Raw genomic sequence first — 18146 nt, forward strand, 5'->3', positions numbered from 1 at the left:
ATGTTTATGCCACATTCAACTACTTTAAATATCTTTGCTTGCATCATGTCTCTCTGAAGTTGACTAATCCCCCAGCTGCTATTTCCCTTGTCATTTTTGAAGCTACTTCAAATGCTTACATTCTGATTTATATTTTCGTTCCCTTTATTGCCCAATAATGATAAAGTTTACTGGGTGACAGTTTCCCTTTCCAAGCACTCATGCTTAACATACAGCTGTAAACTAAGCTGTCACAGGAAGCCTCTAAAATATTACAGGCACTCAGCATGGCTGACTTGAATTTTCACTCAGAGCTGAGATTCAACTTCGTTGTATATGAAACACAGTCATTTTAATCACATTTACTCCAAATTCAGAATGAAACTCCTAAGAATTAGCACAGTAACATAACCCAGGTGATAGATCAGGAGTCAATTTACTTTAAACCAAGTTTTTTTATATATTCTGGTACTTTGTGTCAGGTCACCCTCCTGTTCCAGACACTCCCACCAAAAGAAACAGACCGTTCCAAATTCCACTGGAATCAGAATTCACTGACATTAATGAAGGTTTTCAGGACCAGTCATGTTTTCAGCTCTTCCTAACTGAAAACATCTTCAGTAATGTGATGATTAACATCCTCCCACACAAAGTCTTCTTGCAAAGTGACTGTCATCTTCCACTAGTCTCAACAGCTCGGAGGCTGAAGTTACTTTAAAAAGAGATTTAAAGAATAAAAAAAAAAAAAAAATCACACAAGAGCAACATCTTCCAAAATGGCCTTTCTCACTCCCCTTATTCCACCTGGAGCAAAGCCAAGCTGCCAGTGAAAAAAACCAAACCAACAAACCAGGATTGCAATCTCAAGTCTCAAAGCATGGACACTTTGGAAAACCTACACGGGCACCGACCTGCTCCGCCACCTCCCGGCTCATGGCCAGCGCCAGCTGCAGCTGCAGCTCCTCTTCCCCGCTCGTCTGAGGCCGGGCCTGCTCCAGCTCTGAGGAGACCCGAGGGGATGTCGCTGTTGGGAGACAAAACCCAGCACATTCAGCACAGCAAACAGCAAAAAGAGGGGTCAGGTTCGGCTCCTGCACCCCGTTTGCACATGTTCGGTCTCAAAGCTCCCTCAGGGTCAAGAGATGAAGCTCCTGCCAAGGGGGAGGGGGACAGGCCAGGATAATTTAGCTCTGCAAGACAGTTCAGCTGCTTTAAGGGAAAACTATTCCTGGAAAACAAAGGCTTTTTGTGGAGCTGTGATACCAAGAAGTACCCCAGCTCATGCTGGACATACCCTGAGTGTATCAGAGCTCTGGGGGCAGGACACTGACTTAAAAACATACAGAATTCGTTGTTGGAGAAAACATTTGTGGGTATTTCTTACATCTTCCAGTGTCAGTAAGGATCTGCTGGGAGTGGGCCAGTATCAGGGTAAAATTGGATACCACCCACTTTTCTGTAAAATAATACAGTCTTAACGGGAAGATAAAGAACTATTCTGAACTGCTGAGCAGGCTCGGGGACAAACAAGCCAGCTATTCAGACCCCAAATTTACGCAAATACAGGATCATTCTCTGTTAAAAAAAGAGTTTGGTAAATGGGTTGGGGGTGTTGTTTGGTTTCTGGGGTTGGCTGGGGTTTTTTGGGGGAAGATTTCTATTAGCTGGTATCTCCCCCACTCGTCCTCAAGGAACAGTCAAGCTTGACAGCTAAAATATGCAATTTCTCAATACACAAACCATCTTTTAGTGATGTTTTCACTCCAGGAGCATGTGAAATTCCCATCCTACACCACTAGCAGATTTAGCACTGTACAGTAATTAAACAATTTTGTGCTCACTCTCTCTCAGACAATTCTTCAGCATCCAAATCATTCACACGGAAATTTTATCTCACTTTGGCAAGGAAGTTTGTATTTAATGGCTGCAATGATGATTAGCTTGGCAAAATATATATTGACATTTAATACATTTAACTGAATGTTTCAAACTAGCATGTCAAGCTCCAAGAAATCAAGTTTCCTCCTACCAGGTCAGCTGGGCATGTGAAAATGAGATTGACAAACTCAGTTTGAAAACCACTTTTTCATCACTGCTTTAATCCTCCAAACATTTCCCAGTCTTGTCTTTCTCTCCTGAAGTTTCAGGCCAAAATGACATCACAAAACAACAAGTGGAACTTTCTCATCCAACAGGCCAGAAAGAAGGTGATTCTCCATAAACAAGGAATGACCTTTCCTCCTTCCCACCACATCCCAAGGTGCCATCCCACCCCACTGTGCTTCTAAAGGCACAAATTAATTTACCACCCACAACGATTCTTCCACATTGTGCTGATCCTGAAGCTCTCAAGCCAACGTTACTTCAACAAAGATGCTACTCATACCTCAATTCTATTACTTTTTCAAACTTTCTCATATAAAGTAATTAAATTTAGCCTGGTTGATGAGTCCTCTCTGCTCCAACAGTCACTGCCAGGCTCTCCAATAAAGCGTATGAAAAATGTGCTGATTAAAGCATGTGATAATTCCCAGCCACTCACCTAATACAGGTAATAAATTAGCACTAATTGTAATCATTCCAATCCAAAATGGATGGCTTTAAACCAGAATGGAGGTGGAAACATTTCCCTTTGGAGCTCAGAGAATGTTTTATGTTTATCCTTGCCAAAAGAAGATTGAGCAGTTTATGGTTGTTAAATACCTCAGGCTTGCAAATACAAGAGAGAGAAAAACTATTTCAGATAAAGGGGCAAGAATTAATGGTATAAATGGGCCATAAATAGATTTGAGATACAGATGGAGAAGAGCAGTTTTCCAGCAGGGATTAGAGAAGGAAAGAGTCCTAACTGGTTTAAAAACAGAGCCTGGGACAAATGGGACACCAGCAGAGTCACCTGAGAACAGATGGCAACCTGGACTAGGAGCAGGGAGGAACCTTCTGGTCTGCTGGGCTTTTAACTGTGGGGGGAAATGGGATTTCCTGCATTTCCTGCAGCCCAGCTTTTCCATCTCTGCTCACATAATTGCATCCCACAACAACTAAAAACCTGATGGCAGAATGACGTTAAAATGATGCAAAATGGGTTAAATTCCATTGCTCTTCCTCCCATTTCCACACAAAGGACTTGCTGAACACACTGCCCAGTTGCATTCCTGCCCAGAAAAGCTGGAAGAAGAAGGGACTGCACCCCACTCCGAGCCTTTCCCTGGCTCTCCACTCCCAGCTGTGCATGGGAAGGGCTGCCTTTGCTTTGGCAGGGAGCTCCATGAGCTCACAGCTCCCAGCAGATCCCAACAGCCAGCGGCTCTGGGATCCCCACACGGATAATATGGGGTCACACACATGCAGATTACTTATTCTCACTTCTAGGCTTTCCAGCAATTTATTCTACTTGCTTTTGTTAACTCTAAAAGGTATTTCCAGCTCCTTTTTACTTTAAAAAAAAAGGGGAAAATGTCCATTTGAAGTTCTTCCTTGGGCCTCAGTGAAAAAACAAACCATAGGAATGTTGCTGTTTTCCATGTAAGCCTCTGCAGTGTTATAAAACCATCTACATTAAAGAGCTGCTAGCACTTTTTTTTTTTTTTAAAGGATTAAGGGTAATTCAAAACACTGTTCTTGGGAGTAACCTGACAAGTTTTATCTGAAATTCCCACAGTCCTATAACCACCCTTCCATATGGGCCTCATCCTGCTCTAAGGTTAGAATTCCCAGGATCCAACAGAAAGGTTATTGCCTTAGTAACAGGATGGTGCCACACAAAGCATCCCTTATCCCCCAGCACATGACAGTTAACTCAGATGTTTATGTAAGATGGGACTCAATAGATCAATTCTGACCTGCTAAGCCCTGTTTTGTTAGGAATTTGGAGATCCTAGTCCCTCCAGACTGTCCAGGAGCAAATCTGTGGCCATCTTCTCCCACAGGGAGCACCAGGCCCGGCTGCTCGGCAAGGAAATCGTCTCCAGCCTCAATTAATCACTAAAACAGGATTCTGCTCCACCATCTGTGCCCAGGCCAGGCTCTGACATCTCTCAGACACATCTATTGATAATTTCCTATATTTTGCCTCTATTAAAAGGCTTCTGTAGCCAGCTATAGATCTGGCTGAGTTAAAGTGAAATACGGGACACAGAGAGCAGAGCCTGCATTAATAATAAAAATCAGACTCTGCATTTTCATTCTGAAGCCTGTGCTTGGGTTTTGGGGCTGGTTTTGTTATTTGTGATTTTTTTCTTTAGTGTCAGGCTTTCTAATTTGCAGGTGGGAGAACAGAACAGAATTCACTGCTCAGTCACATCTGTTCAGAAAGAAAAGCTGCTTCCTCACTCAATCAGCGAACCTACAAAGGTGGACAAAACCAAAAGTGACTTGAAAAATTAACATAGTATCAAGGTAAGGATTCAGAAGCCAACAGCAATTCCCTTGGGAGATCCTATCTCTCAGTCTTCCAGTGAAAGACCACTCACATAAAGATTGGACAATTTTAAAAAGCCAATCCAGCCTCTCAAATGATGGCAAGGCAAGTGCAAACCACTTAATCTAGAAGGAATTGTGTAATCCACCTTTCCCTTGGGAAATAAGGAATCTTTCAGGTACAAGAAGAGAATTGATAACACCGATGAACGTGACAAGGTGGAGCTGCTCAGCCTTCCTGCAGATTCTGATTGCACTGAGCAGACTGAGAACTTCTGAAACTCATTTAACACTCAACAAATCTTTCACGTTTGTTTTGTTGGGAGCATTTTCCTCTCAGGTGATCCCTACATCCATGGGAATGGACACAGTTGGATAATTCAGTGTCACTACAGGAGTCTGGATACACCAGTAGCACCTCCCACCTTCACTCTCAGCACCAGAAAAATAAATGTATGATGAGAGGATTTAATCAAGCTGTCAAATGACATCTGACAGGAGTCTGCCACATTCCTTCAACACCTCAAACTATGGGAATTCTCCATGCTGTTCAGCCAGAGTCATTGCCAGATGATATTCCCTAAGATGGAAGATAAAGAAATCATTATTAAAAACCAAACCTTCTAAAAACAGGAGCATTCTGAACGGATCAGAGTGCCCAGAGAAGCTGTGGCTGCCCCATCCCTGGAATGTTCAAAGCTGGAGCAACCTGGGACAGTGGAAGGTGTGCTTGCCCATGGCAGGGGGTTGGGACAAGATGAGCTTTAAGCTCCCTGCCAACCCAAACCATTCTGGATTTTATAAATTTTCTGTTGTGCCAAACCCAAAATAGCAATTCCTCTGAATTATTTTCTACTCCAAGCAAAAGGGGAGACAAAACTGAAACAGATGAGTGAACACAGACTTGCTGAGGCTTCACACAACTGGTTTTAAATAACGAGTCAATTTAACATGAATAATCACTGAAATATTTAAACTCATTAATTCAGCTACAGCAAATTCCTCCCAGAATTTTTACAGGTTCAGGTTAAAGACTTGGCATTTCCCAAGATCCATAAAAGCCTTTTCCAGTGCACCTTTCTGCATCTCCTCTCCAGCAGGCTCTGAGCATAATGAACCCGAGCCGAGCCCACCTTGGGCAGTGCTGCAGAAATCAGGTCACACCGAGCTGTGCTTGTGTCACTGAAATCGGGGCATCCATCCCACCCCATCCCTACTTCCCAAACCCTCCTGGAGCACAGGGACAAAGGGAAGAATGTGAGCACAACCCAAAATAACTGGGATGTCCCAGCTTGGGCATAACAGGATTGGATCTCTTAAAAAGCGTGGCCTCAGTAAACTTGGTTTTAAAACACGACCAGCGTTTGCCAGGCTGGAAGCAGCATCCCAGCTCAGGCTTAAGAGGTCTAAATTAAGAACATCCTACTTTTCCCCATGCAGCCATAAATCCAGAATCCTATTTAAGTGGTCACTGGCAGCTGGAGATGAAACAAGGCCAGGAACAAGAGGCTGAAGTTTTTGAAACTGGGTGACAAATGTCAGGCAAAAACCCCAATTATTTAGACCCAAAGGCAGATTAGGAGTGAGGGACTATTGCTCCAAAAGATTTTAAATATCCATCTTGTATCACTTCCTCTCCGCAGTAGGTTTCTTTTCAGCACCACACAAGAACATTTCTTTAAGGTGAAATAAAACCTGCTATCAGATTTGATGCAACTCCACAGAATTTGCACATTTTCCAAAATAAATAAAAATTATGCATTTTGTCATGGAATATTTAATGGCTCCTAATTTGAATATTAACTGTCCCTGGTTTAAAGGTGGAAGATAAAACCAATTGTTCCCACTATGTCAGAAATTGCTGACAAGATAGAGGTTGGGAAGAGCTTTATTTTTGCTTTTTAATATCTCTCTTGGCTTCCATTTACAGGTTATGAGAGTGGGTAGAAAAAAAAATACAAATACTTTTACAATTCCTATGCCATAATGTGCTCCCTGGAATTACCCAAGCACAGAGATCTTCAGGGCCAACAAAGTCATTAAGGCAAAGCTTTGGGGGAAAGGATTTTATTAAAAACAATCAAGTTGCACCATTTCATTTTGCACAGTTTCTAGGATTTTTAGAGATGAAATGAAAATATTCACAAGGAAACAGAGGGAAATATCCTTATTTGCTAGTCCCTTGCCAGCAGCAGTGAGGGATGATTTGACATCAGTCAAGAGATCCTTTTCCACCCTGAATTCTCTCACACTACACAGGGTATCAATATTGCTTTTTTTATTTTGTCACAAAGGATAAATGTGGAACACAAAAACCAGCAACTCTTTAAGAAAACCCCTTCTAGCTCAACATCAAGTAAAAATCCAATTGTTCCCATCCAAACCTACACAGGTGGGGAAGCTGGAGAGGAGCAGGAATTTGAGCGGAGTTCAGTCAGTGCTGTCTGTGCAGTGCAGCTGATTCAACTCTCTCAACAAACTGACCCAAAAAGGCTTCACTGACTTAGCCAAAATTGCACTTTTAGTCCCTGAGAGGAGAAGGGAGAGATCCCTCATGCCCAATCCAGCATCCAGTGGAAGTTACTGCTCCCTGGAGGAACTACCAAACTCTTTCAGCTCTCTCTTCTGCAAGAAGGCATAAAACCCAAGATTTTATAACCCAACATAAATTCTTCAAGCAAGGGGAATGAATTCCACAACCCCCACCCATCGTGTCTAGAAGGAACAGGAGTAAAACGTGCTGAGAGCAAACCACTGAGGGATGAAACATTTCCTGTAGTGGTGTTGGCAGAAAGGCTCTCCCACTCTCCCCAACTTTATTTCTATTTGCCTGGCAAGAAGGCGTGCTAAACATTTAGTAAAGAGGGTGGATGGACACTTAGAAGAGGCAAATCTCATGCTGTAGATGGTAAATCTAAATGTCTCTGATCTCTTCTTCAAAGGCTCAGAGGAATGAAAGAGAATTCTGCCAGAATACACAGAGCAGCAACAGCATCTTAGGGATGTTCTAAGGGGAGTATTTCCCAGGAGTGAAGCAGAACTTCATTCCTTTTACAGATTTTTTTTTTTTCTGAATCCATATTTTCAGCACAAAAGAAGGGTATAATTAAAAAAAAAAAAAAGAACACACAATGGATACAATCTCTTTCACTTTAAATAACGAAAAGCATCTTTTCCATCAAATCTAGCAGGCACAAGAATAACCCTACATTTATGTAACAGATTAAATGTCTGGATTTTAATGAAACTCCTTCCTCGTTTCCTGGGATAAAGCTCTTCACAGTTTCCCAATATCAGAAGGACTTAGCACAGCTGTTTTGGAAGGTGCTGGTTTGCTATGCTCTACTCAATTAAAACAGATAAGAAACATATTAAAACCTCAAAATATATAAACTGACAGCCACCTGGATTTTTGCTGATCCACAGTGAAAAAAGTCCAGGAGAGCTGGAACAGAGGAAGAACTGAGAGGGGGGGAAAAAATGCCTGAGATTTCTAAAGCTTCTTACAGGGTGAGGAAAAAAAAAAGCTTAAGGAATCATTATCTCCAAAGCAATCCTGCCACAGGAGACACACAGGGAAGTGGGAGCAGCCAGTAAATCCACACTTTGGAATACTGAGAGCACAGCCAAACTTGCTGCTTCTCCCATCAAAATTCCTAAACCATCTGAGGAACAATTCGGGGACACGCCCTGCATTGCTCAGTCCTGCTGTGAGGAATGGTTTGGAGCCTCTGGTAGCATTTAAGATGCCAGACAATAGTTCCAGGCATTAATTAAAGCTGGGACTGGTGGAGCAATAGCCCTGTGAAACCCAAGGTGTGCTCAGCATACCTCAGTCACTTATTTCAGCCCATCAGCCCAAGTCAAAAGCAGTATTTCTAGCTACCTCTAAATTAAGAAATTTTGTTGTAGTCAACAACAATCTACAGATTTGAAAAGAAAAAATGTTGTTATTACTGAGGTAACGATGTACAAGCTTTTCTTTAAAAATTCACAGTGCTCATGCATGGTTATTATAGAAAAACTACATAAATATAGAAAATACAAATAGAGAGAAATATGATTATTACAGAAAAATTAAGATGTTTCTTATCCTACTGCTAATTAAAAGACAAGATCAAAAATTCTCATACCTGGAAACCTTCACTCACATTTTTTGTACTCTGTATCCTAAAGTATTTCCTTTTGGAAATCAAATATTTTTTTCCTGCTCCTCCATAGCTTTAAACAGAGAGAGATGTTCTCCATCCTGGTTTGATTTTCTTGCTACCTCCTCCTGCAAATGTCAGCAGGGCTGACCCCACTCATGGATTTATGATTTCAGAAGCACTTTGGGACCCAGGACATGACAAACTTCAGATTCCTAAAACTGGTGCTCAATGGTTTCTCCACCCTGGCTCAGTTACAGCCCTCTACACACTCTAAACATTCATTTAAAGAAATGATTTTCCTTCAGAATTAGACCACAACCACTGACATTCCAGCCAAAGCAGCTCTCATCCGATCATTACTTACATTAAGGAGGATTTAGTGCCAAATCAGGCCTCTTCCTAACATGACAGGGAGTCCCCCCAAGCAGTAGTGGAAAGAATTTGTTCTTCCCACATCACTGTACTTATTTTTTTAAGAATGAAGTATAGTATTTAGTACAGACACACACACACCAAATACTGAGAATATTTAAATACAGATTCAAAGCATTCCTCCTCCAAGGACTGCTGAGTAAGCAATGAAGGAAATTAAACAGCAGCATTGTTGCCAAAGTACAATAGCAGCAGCATAAAGTAGCAAAATGATCCAGGAAATATTCTGTATTTCTTCTTTATTCTTAATTCAAGGCCAGGTTGGATGGGACTTGGAGCAACCTGGGATAGTGGAAGGTGTCCCTGCCCATGGCAGGGGGGTGGAATGAGATGAGCTTTAAATTCCCTCCCAACCCAAATCATCCTATGATTCCATATTGAACAAAAAGAACACATTTTCAAGCACTCCTTGTAAAACCAGAAACAAACAGAAAAACCCCTTCACACCTTCCCCATCACATCAAACATTGGAACACGTTCACAAGAGCAGCCTGGCAATGCTACCTTTGGGAACTGACAGTAAACAAGGGCTTTTTAAATCGATTTCCGTCACCACACACATCCTCTCCAAAGCAAATATTTAACCAGGCATCTGAAGAGACATCAATACCATGGAGCAGATCCACAGAGATCCCAAATCCCAGCCCCTCACAGGCAGCATTTCCACTCTCCCAAAGGCACCATTTGCTCCCACCTCCAACAGCAACTCTGGAAAGAAAAGGAATAAGCCTTTGGGATGTGTTTGCCTGTACTTACAGCCATGGTAGGATGCTGGGGATCCTCCAGACTTTCCATACTCCTGCTCCGAGTAGCTGGTGGATAGGTTGGGCTGACTGGAGCCTCGGCCAAAGGTGATCTGGTTGCTGCCCACCCCCGTGGCCACCTGAGCCATGCGTTCTTTGGTCTTCAGGGCTTGGGCCCTCTCTGTCTTGAGGCGCTCGTCATCCTTCAGAAGGGACACCAGCTGCTTGGATTTCTCCCTCACGTTGATGCCCTGGTCTTTCCCATCTCGATCAATGTACTGAAAATCTTTCAATGTCTGGATAGCAAAAATATTCTCTTTACACTGCTGGGCCACCCTCTCGGACCCAGTTTTAATCAGGTAATCTAAGAGAGTGAGGGCCTTGTACACGTGTCGCCAGTTCTTGCCATGGTCATTCAGTCGTTTCCAGATCATGCTCATAATTTCAGAAAAGGCCACAACATTGTAGGTCAGATCTGCTATTTCAGTCATTAACGAACTGGAAGGACCCCAGGGGTCATTCGAGGTCGCTTCCCGAACTTTTATTTCGGCCTCTGAGTAATTGTTCACAATGTTCTTCATCTGCCGTCTGATAGACGAAGTCGTCATTTTTATTTCCCTTTTTACCAAGACAGATTCCAGAACACAAACAGCAAAGGGCTAAATTTGCTCTTCTAGGAACGTTTCTGAACTGCGAAGGCTCCGTATCAGTGGCTTATCTGTAACACGTTCCACTACAATCATTTCCTCTCCTCAAGAGAATCACACGAGAAAATGAAAATCATGACCTGAGTGAGGAAAGAAAACAAAGCAGGTTAGTTGGGTCTGATCGTTCCTGCACAGCCAGCAAGCCACACACATTTGGGAGAAATTTTCCCAGATTAATTTTTTTCCTCCTTGAATTTCTTCTGATTTTGAAAACAACTTGTTCTTCTCACGAGTCACATTAAACATTTAAGATTAAAAACCTGAAGTGCTGAGCAAAACAAAAGCAAGACGACAATCACGCCAATACAAAGGCAAAATTTTAAAAGCAAACCAGAAATGAAGTCCAATCTGGAGACCAAAGTAAAACCTACCTAGAATTTTTAATTACAGAAATTACAGAGCTCAGATGAAACCACATGAGAAATTCCATGTTCAGCAGCCACTTGCATCCCTCTAACACTAGGAATCTGCATCCAGAGAGAACAAGCAAACTTCCTAAAAACCAACCAAGCAATTTCTGAAACCCTGGGTAAGTTTAAAGCACTCTCAGTCTCAGGGTAGAGATCCTGTGGCCCTACACACTCTAACTCAAGCTGATCTTTCACGATAAGCAGATTAGAATGAATTTTTTTTTTCCCCAAATGCATTTACTTTGTACATTTGACAATACTCATCAGATCCACGGTTTCTGCTCTGTGTGTCTTTCACACAGCACAGAAGAATTTTTAATTATATGAGAATGGAATTGTAAAGCCAAAATGATTGGCAAGAAAAGCCAAGGACAAGCTGTGGAGCTGGAAAGCTGTGTCAGTTCTTTAGTTAAGGTCACTGTTTCAAGTAAACAGAGGCCTATTAAGCTTTGGAATAAATTACTTGAGCAAACTGGCAGATTTGCCATTACGTTAACACAGAACAGCCCTGAGAGTCACCAGTTGCACAAACACTGAGCAGGGACTCTGGAACTGAACTGGCCACATTCACAGGGATGCCCATTCCAGATGTCTTTTAATAATGTTCCTCCAAACACTCCCAAGAACCAACCCCATCCCTTACAGAGACACTGGAGACAAGGAATGCACAGATTTCAAGCCTGACATTGTTATCATTCTTCAAATTACTACAGTGCCACTTGGAATGAAAGCAGAATTCAGTGCCAACACAGGTTTATAATGACTTTTTTTAGCATTAAGACATATTCCCTTCCTTGGAAACCTTTCTGGGCAGGTTAAATTACCACAGAACACACCTAAGGAGTTGTTTTATTTTCTCTTCTTCCACTAAAGTTGATTTTTGGCAGAATAAAAACCTCTTATGACATGATGGAAGATTAAATTTGAATGCAATCATCACTAAACTTCAGGTAAACTGCATCCCCTGGTGTTCTCCCCAGTATTTAGAACCAGCTGCAGGACAGTGTCCATCTGGTGGCAGATGGCTCACAGCAACAGGAATAAAAAGGGGCATCTCCTGGGACATTTAAGTTCTGGGTGTTACAAACCCAGAAGCTGAAAATGTTGATCCTACATAAACATTCCATGACTGCTCCTTCCCTTTGGAAGTTAACATTGCCCAGATCTGTTGGCTCACCTGCCCCTGTGATCACCCACTAATGTGTGACTTGCAAAAGGTGAGGCAATGATAAAAATTAAATAGAAAAAGCACAATGTACATCTTATTTAGCCTAAACCATTTCTTTTTGCCAAGGTTTTTTGTTAAGGCAGGTTTCCCAGCCAAGCTGAAACCAGTTATCCAGGGGATCTGGATGTTCACACTGAACTGGGAGCAGGCTGCAGGCAGGAGCTCCTTCAGCTGGCAAAGCAGGAGGCAGCAGAGGATCCAAGTGCCATGGACACAATCCTGATGACTATAGGGATCCCAGAGCAGAAGCAGCCTATCCCCCCATAAAAACTGAGCTTTTTCAACCAGAAAAGCTGTGAATAACATGAAAAACCAAACCCAGGAGAACAACAAAACCTTCTACACCAGCTGGATAAAAGTCCACCAAGCCTGACATCCTTAGACACAAATCCTTGTGCAAAGAGCATGAGAAAGAAACATTTATATTCCCTTGCCTTGTGTTATCAGCAAATTGGACACCTTGGAGACAGCAATGGGCACACTGGGCCTCTCCCAACCCCTCCAAAAGCCACGAGTCATCCTCAGCAGGTACAACCAGTGGCCCGGTGACCACGCTGAACTAACAACTCCTTCAGTTTTCTAAGAAAGAACACATCACCTTGAGCTTGTTTATGTCCCTCATGGTTTTATAGGAATTGGCCAACTCCTTCTGAGCTGAGGCCTTCCTGAAATGCAGGCTACTTAGAAGCTTCTCTGTACCTCCATCATCCCTGTGGTCTTTCCATGCACAGATTACACTCCCATTTCTTGAGATACACACAGTTCCCAGCACTCTGCATTTCAGATTTGGCAGCAACAAAAGTTTGTATCACAACATGGTCATTCACTGCTTAGCACTCCCCATTTATCAAATACTTCCTAAAATTCCATGTGACTCTTGGGAGTTGTACTTCTACTGCGTATTTATTCTCTCTGTGCATTTCACCTGCCACTTTGTCCCTCAGCAGGTCTCAGTTTTTCATCATTCCTTTCAATTCAAGATTAATTTCAAATTTGACTAATTTGCTTCAATTTGGCCTTGTTATTTAGGGACAATGTGCAAAAGGAAGTATTTGCAAGAGCACTGATCTCTGGCAGGACACTTGGCTGGGAAGAGCCCTTCCCTGTGAGAACCAACATTTACTCCTAACCCCGTTTCCTGTCTTTTAACCCACTGCAAATCTATGAAAAACATTCTTGCCTTATGAGAGTTTTATTTCTTTCAAGGCCACGGATGAGACGCCTTCCCAAAATATTTCTACATGTACACTACAGGAGCAAGTGCCTTCACCTGTGTTTATCTCCCCAAACAAAGACAAGTTTTATTACTTTACAACTTCACAAGCTTTTGAAAAAATTGGTTTAATACCTCACATGTAAATCCCTGAAGAATTAACCACCCTCACGACACAGGACTGCTTCCCTTTACTCTCTCTTGCACTAAATCCAGCCAGTTTTAAACAACAGCACAGGAAAAATACTCAACTTTTAAGTCTCCTAAGCTTTGCTGCACAGCAGATTGCAAGACAAGTAAGAACAACCCAACCCTGGCTCACTTTTGGAGCTGATTAAATGCAACACAAAGCTGTCAAGGTCCAAAAAACCTGATAGCAAAGAGCCTTCATTCCCTCCCAATTACATCCACTAGGAAAGCAGGCATCCGGGTTTGAAGAAAACAAAGGAAGAACTCCAAACTGGACCCTTTTCTAAGTCTGGAGTAGAGGTTCAGAAAAACAACCATAGAGCAAACACAGGAGAGAACACACTGGATTAAGAGAAACCAGCAATTTACACTCCTTCAGGAAATTAAATATTTCACTTGTTGTTCTGTAATAGACTCAAAACCCATCAATCCATCATCACTGAGTGATTCTTCACTTTCATATCTTCGAGTCCTGAAAACCAAGGCCTTTAATGAAACATTAATGTCTGTTTTTTCCTTTTCTTGATGGACACGTTTTCATCTTTACTCAAAACTCATTACAGACAACTAACTCTAAACTTAATTTTACTCTATTAAAAGCACTAAGGATGACAGGAGAGCAAAGCTGTTGGAGCTGTTGCTCCCCTCAGCAACACAGCTGTACCAATATTCAAGGTCCTGCCTTGGCAGTGGGACTGGCCCTCACCAAGAGCCCTGCAAGCCTTTGGTACCTGCTTTACACATTCTGCTCCCTCCCCACACAATGGAAACCTTTTCCTGGATTGCTCAGTCTTGAAGCACCACAACAGCCTCTTTTACCATTATAGAGATCAAAAAGCCAAATACCCCGACTGCATAAAAGCAAGGAACTGTTTCTAACACATGATTAAATTCTTACACAGAAAGTTTAGGTATTTTTTTTTTTCCAGAGACCTCAGTGAATTAACTTCTCACAACAAGCCACAAGGAAGCACAATGCGCTTGCAACTTCAGCAAAAATATGAGTTTGCATTTTTAACAGCAGAGTTGCAAAAGAAAGCAGAAAGTGAGACCAGTTGATTAAAGCTGCTGTTTCTGGTTAGCAGGAAAAAGGCTTGAGCAGATTTCTGTGAAGTTAAACAGTTTAGTCTTGGGGAGTCTTCCTCATTTTCTTTCTTGGTCCCTATGAGGCATTTTCTCTGATTTTTAAGTATCTTGACATCTTCAAATAGAAAAGCAAAGAGATCTGCAGACAAGGAGGTGAAGCTTACCTGTGTTACCAAGGGTAACCTGGAAGGAAACACCCCATCCCCTTTTCCTTATTCCAACAGTTTCATTACACAAATAACGAATTCTCATGGTGCTTTTTTACACACAGCATGCAGACAGAAGGAATTCTTGACTGAACTTCTCATCTCTCTCACAAGAGATTAAGCTCAGTGAATGAAATCTGCATGAGGAAACATCTTTAACTTGCTGAGACTAACACAGAACCAAGGCCAAACCACAAAATCCTTCATAAACTCAGTTCACAGCAAACAGCCACACAAATCCACCTATAGACAGACTTTGAGCAGAATCCATTCACACCTCTGGAATGTAAAACTCCAACCAGGATTTGTCTGTGCTGATAAAATGCCCTTCATATCAGCCTGAAGGTAAAGATCTACATAGCCCAGCTAAGCACGCACTGGAAATATACGAAAAGCCTTTAACAGCAAGTGTGAAAATTAACATTAAACATGAGTTCACCAGACATTTGCATAAAATTTTAATTAACAGTATTACAGACAACATCTATCCTTAGAATAGACATTTACTGTAAGTCGCATGCATGAAAAGTGAGGTATGGAAAATAATTATTAATTCAGTCATCTGTGATCTGAATCTACAGACACCAATCTACATAAAAATATCCCTGCCTTACTGCCTCACCTCCCAGGTGGGAGTACACACACCCCCCAGAGATCTGCTCTCCTTGCTATTGGGCTGCAATGACAGAGGCAGGTGATCCTCAGGGACCTGTATTCCAGGATAAATCAGGGAATTCTTGCCAATCTGCAAAGGATCAGGATCAGGCTCAGAGAAGGTGCTGCCAGGTGCTGACTGAGGAAGAAGTCCCCCAGACAGACAGACAGACACCAACACCACACTTGCAGACGCAACGCCAATCCCAGCAAGCAGTCAGCTCCGATTTATGGCAAAAAGGATTCCCATGACCTGACACTACATTCCCATCCTGGTTTTCTTGGGATAGCTCATTACGTGTATAAATCCAAGCCCCCTGTATTTTAGAAAGTCTCATTTTCCACAAACGGCTCAAAAATAAAAAAAACCTGCGCACAAACCTTTATATAAAAACCGGGAATATAATGCAGGAAAAAAGCATTTTTCTTACACTAAATCCACACTGCTAGGCAGATTTTCAAACTTAACCAATTCTCTTTCTGATTTTTCTTCTCTTTTCATAAATTAGTCTCAGGGAACAACTGGCTGACCAGAGGGTATCATTACCCTGCCTATGATACAATATTCGTCTGCAATCCAAACACTGTTCCCAAAACCAAACAGGAAAAGGGGCAACTGTGCATCGTGGCCACTTGGAGGAGAGGACTAAGAGAAGAGAAGATACTTGGCACTACACATAAAAGCCAACAAGCAGAACACTTATTAGCTCTCTTTCGCTATTGTACAGAGGAGAAAACAGCAATTCATGGGAATAAAACAGCAAAATGAAGAGCTTGAAATTCCCATCAATGCCCTTCCTCAACCTTCAAAATTATTTAGGAAACGAGTTACAAATACAGATTGGCAAAGGGTTTGGAGAACAGGGTTAACTCCAGAGGAAAGGTTTCATTTCCATTTTTCACAGCTTAAATGCTTGTCTTCTTCAATGTAATTTCTGAGGAGAGGAAATGGTTCAAAATCCAAAGTTTTGGAAGCTTTCCACTCCCTTTTACAAATGAGAGAACAAGGTCAGCTTTCACAGACAGCAGGTGGCCAAATTATTTCTTTATTTAAAGAGTTAATGCTGGAAGATAATTCTCCTTCAAATTTATGCATATTCAAGCCTGCCAAGGTTCAATTCTGCACTGGTTTTACAGTCCTGTCTCAGCCTCACTGAGGGAAAGTAACTCCAGGTTGGGGGACTTCTAGCCATAAAAGAGATTTCTGGACACAAATCTGGTTCAGTTTTCTCACTCCTTGTCTCCTTAAATTGACAGGATTTGAGCTCCATGGGGAACTCATTTCTCAGAGTGCACAGGAAGGGGGGTGAGGAGCAGATCTCTAACCTGCCTCACACGGCAGCACCACCTGGCCATGTTCTTTTGAGACCTGCCAAGCCACCAGTGCTGGGGCTTTGGCACCCCCAGCTCCATTTGCAGCTGGAATTATTGACAGAATGGCTGCAAATGTGCTCTGAAGGGCTGGGAGAGGGGACAGCTCTGCCAGACCTGCAGATCACTGCTAACAATCCAAATCTGACCTGCATCGGGATCTAATTTTAGGATTACGAGCTTTGACAACAGCTCTTTAAAAATAACACATTCCTCCTTCTACAGCCAGGTCAAGTGTCACCCACAGTGCCACCTGCACTGCGGGCACATCTCAGCTGATTCTGCATACAGCAAGTACCAGGTGTGCAGTGAATATCAGAATATTGCAGAATTACAGACCAGTGTGAGGTCAGGCCATTACTCACTGAACCAGAAATTCCAAATGCAAATTAATCCACCAGGGCAATGAAAATACCTCCCCAAACTCCCCAAAGGAATTTGTTCTCTGGGGATTACCTGCTTCAACGAAAGCATTTCGTCTGTTTTCTCACAAATTGAGTAGGAAAAATAATCACCCAATGTGTGCTTTGACTCAAAGGTAACAATCTGAAATAAATTCAGCTTACCAGGTATACTCAAACGTGTTTTCAACTGAAGTAAGGAAAGTAGGAGACACTTCTTTCATATTTTCCTTCTGGAAGGGAAGAGGATATCCAATATTCTTGCCAGATAATGTGTCCTAGAATTTATTACTAATTAGATAAGTCCAGCCTTGTCACTTAGGCTGTTATGGGGTGACAGGCACCTGCTCAGGCCCTCACAGATCAACCTGAACACAGAAAGAACTGCAAAAAATACAAGACCACAAAATGCCAGCTCCCTTCTTTAAGCCCCAGTGTTTACCTGAAGAACTGCAATTTTTAAAATTCATATTCACCTAGATGTGTGCTCACATATCAGACTCCATATTTTGGGAACGTGTTTTGGGAAGATACCTGCTACTTAAAATTACCCGATGATTTCATTAACTAAATTCATTTTGCACTTTTATTAATATGAAGCAGACGTCACCAAGTGCAGTTTCTCCCATCCTCCTACACACCACAGACATGAAACCACATTAATACACTCAGTAGGCCAGAGGCAAATGCTCACCATGACAAAGATTAGGGGGGGAAAACAGTTTAACTCTCCATGTTTCTACTGGTAGAAGCTAAAGGATTACTACTGTTATTTTATTACATGCATTTCTAAGGAAAAGGATTGTTCCAGGAGAAGTACAGGATGCCAAGAAATACCTGCCCATACATCCAAAAAACAAACTACAGGCCTGCAGAGAAAACAGAGGTTGATTTAATATCGTGCTTACATTCACTGATGTCCATTCATGGCATAACATTTCAAGGGCCTTCCCTCAC

The 18146-nt window shown here is 42.1% G+C and overlaps 1 protein-coding gene across 4 annotated transcripts in view; it reads right to left on the reverse strand.

The window, feature by feature from the left end:
- The window catches only part of EPN2 (epsin 2), a 54497-nt gene that overhangs the window by 12049 nt on the left and 24302 nt on the right, over positions 1–18146 (reverse strand). For 3 of the 4 annotated variants that reach the window (XM_069029700.1, XM_069029702.1, XM_069029699.1), the window contains exons 2-3: positions 9738–10511; positions 879–1003 (exon numbers count right to left, since the gene is read on the reverse strand). In XM_069029700.1, the coding sequence (XP_068885801.1) occupies positions 879–1003; positions 9738–10332 (720 nt within the window). In that variant the 5' untranslated portion in view covers positions 10333–10511. The remainder of the gene's footprint in view (positions 1–878; positions 1004–9737; positions 10512–18146) is intronic. The other variant, XM_069029701.1, reaches the window with a different exon arrangement.

This window comes from Aphelocoma coerulescens, chromosome 14 (genome assembly GCF_041296385.1).
Source record: "Aphelocoma coerulescens isolate FSJ_1873_10779 chromosome 14, UR_Acoe_1.0, whole genome shotgun sequence".
Classification (NCBI taxonomy): domain Eukaryota; kingdom Metazoa; phylum Chordata; class Aves; order Passeriformes; family Corvidae; genus Aphelocoma; species Aphelocoma coerulescens.